The sequence below is a fragment of the Grammomys surdaster genome, unplaced genomic scaffold (assembly GCF_004785775.1).
Source record: "Grammomys surdaster isolate TR1022 unplaced genomic scaffold, NIH_TR_1.0 125750, whole genome shotgun sequence".
Lineage (NCBI taxonomy): Eukaryota > Metazoa > Chordata > Mammalia > Rodentia > Muridae > Grammomys > Grammomys surdaster.
This window is the reverse complement of record NW_021620582.1, coordinates 93,284-95,090: the sequence shown is the minus strand read 5'-3', so window position 1 is coordinate 95,090 and position 1,807 is coordinate 93,284. Positions and strand designations below refer to the sequence as shown.

Sequence of the window (1,807 nt, the reverse complement as noted above, 5' to 3'; positions counted from 1 at the left end):
TCTTTTGAGACTGGGTTGCACTATCTATTCCTGTCTGATATTAAATGCACATAGATGTACTTACTTTCGTTTTCAACCACTGAGATTAAAGACACAAACCAGTATGCTCTGCCTAGATTAAAAAAACCCAAAATTCATTTTTATGTGCTTGTCTTTGTGAGTATATGTCACATCTTTGAAGGTGCTCTTGAAAGTATTGAGTATCCCATAGTTGGGTATAATACTCTATTTATTAATTATGCATAATCCTCTTCCCAAAGAAAACATTATGGAGGGCATATTTCATGTCCTTGTTACGCAGGCTATAGATGAAAGGATTTAAAGCTGGTGTCACCACAGAGTATATCAGTGTGATAATTTTATGCATAGAAACAGAGTTGCTAGACTTGGGAGTCACATACATCACCATTATGGTTCCATAGAACAGAGACACTACAAGCAGGTGGGATCCACAGGTTGAGAAGGCCTTTTGTCGTCCATCTGAAGAAGGAACCTGAAGAACAGCTCTCAGCACCAGGGTATAGGATCCAAGGATGTACAAACTGGTGAGGACAATGAAAAGAGTACTTATCCAATAGAATACATGCCTTATGATGGGTGTAGGGGTACAGGAGAGGACCATTAGTGGGTCCACATCACAGAGAAAATGATCAATGATATTGGGACCACAAAAAGACAATTGAGAAATGAAGAAAATGGGAATCAAATGTGCAGAGAAACCAATGATCCAACAGAGGGACATCAGAATACTGCAGAATTGCCTAGTCATGATGGAAGGATAGTGCAGAGGGTGGCAGATGGCTAGGTACCGATCATAAGCCATGGCACAGAGGAAGAAACATTCAGTTGTGCCCAGGGAGAAGAAGAAGTAGAACTGAGTAAAGCATCCAGAGAAGGACATTGTCTTAGTTTTGGAAAGAAAGTGGACCAGCATGTTGGGGACTGTGCAGGTGACATACCAGATTTCTAGGAAGGAGAAGTTGGCCAGGAACATATACATAGGGGTGTGGAGTTGTTGGTTCCACCTCACTGCACAAATGATGGCCATATTCCCAGTCAAAGTTATCATGTAGACCAGCAGAATCAGTGAGAAAAGTGTGATTTGAATCTTCCAGGGACCAGGGAAGCCCAATAAGATAAAATATGTCACTCTGGATCCCTCTGATGTATTCATGATCACCAGACTGTGGGGAGAAGGTAGATAATAATGATATACTTTGTTGATGAAGTATCTTGAAGCTTTTCTTGGACACAACAATCAAAGATATATTTGTTTTCTTTGTAAGAACATGTTAATTGTACACAATAAGATGCTTTATTATGACTCTGTCTCCTGCAGGTAATACACTTCTATGGCTCTCAGTCTCCCTTCTCAACTCATTCTCCCTCCAAATCCTCTTGGTTTTCTTCTTATGTTATAATTTCCAAGAAAAATAATTTTAAGTACCACCCTAGGATGTAGGTGCAAATTATTTAACTAGCATGCATCAGGCTCTGGATTTCATATATATGTATATACACTATATACTATACTGTAAAAATAAAGTAAAGCAAAAAACTGAAATAAGAATGAAAGAGAAAAAGAATCAAAGCACAGAGAAAGAGCCTGATGACAGCTTCAGTGTATAAACAGAATCCTTTAAAAATCCCTTTTAATGATAGATTTTATTATGGCTAGTATTGGCTGGCCTGAAACTTGCTATGTAACCTCCTATTTTGAACCTCAAAATTTTGAACCCTCCATCTTCTGGTCTTAGCCCTTCTGAGTGGTTGATATAGTTATGAGCACTATGTCTGGTGAATAAAA

General features: G+C 38.6%; 1 protein-coding gene across 1 annotated transcript; it reads right to left on the bottom strand.

Moving 5' to 3' along the window:
• Positions 1–232: 232 nt before the first annotated feature.
• Positions 233–1,174, bottom strand: LOC114639764 (olfactory receptor 11H7-like). The gene has a single exon (XM_028788535.1). It carries the CDS (start codon positions 1,172–1,174, stop codon positions 233–235), a length of 942 nt encoding a protein of 313 aa, XP_028644368.1.
• Positions 1,175–1,807: the final 633 nt, after the last annotated feature.

Bases quoted from the DNA above. Each gene is read 5' to 3' on its own strand.
- LOC114639764 (XM_028788535.1), bottom strand. From the start codon at position 1,174: ATGAATACATCAGAGGGATCCAGAGTGACATATTTTATCTTATTGGGC.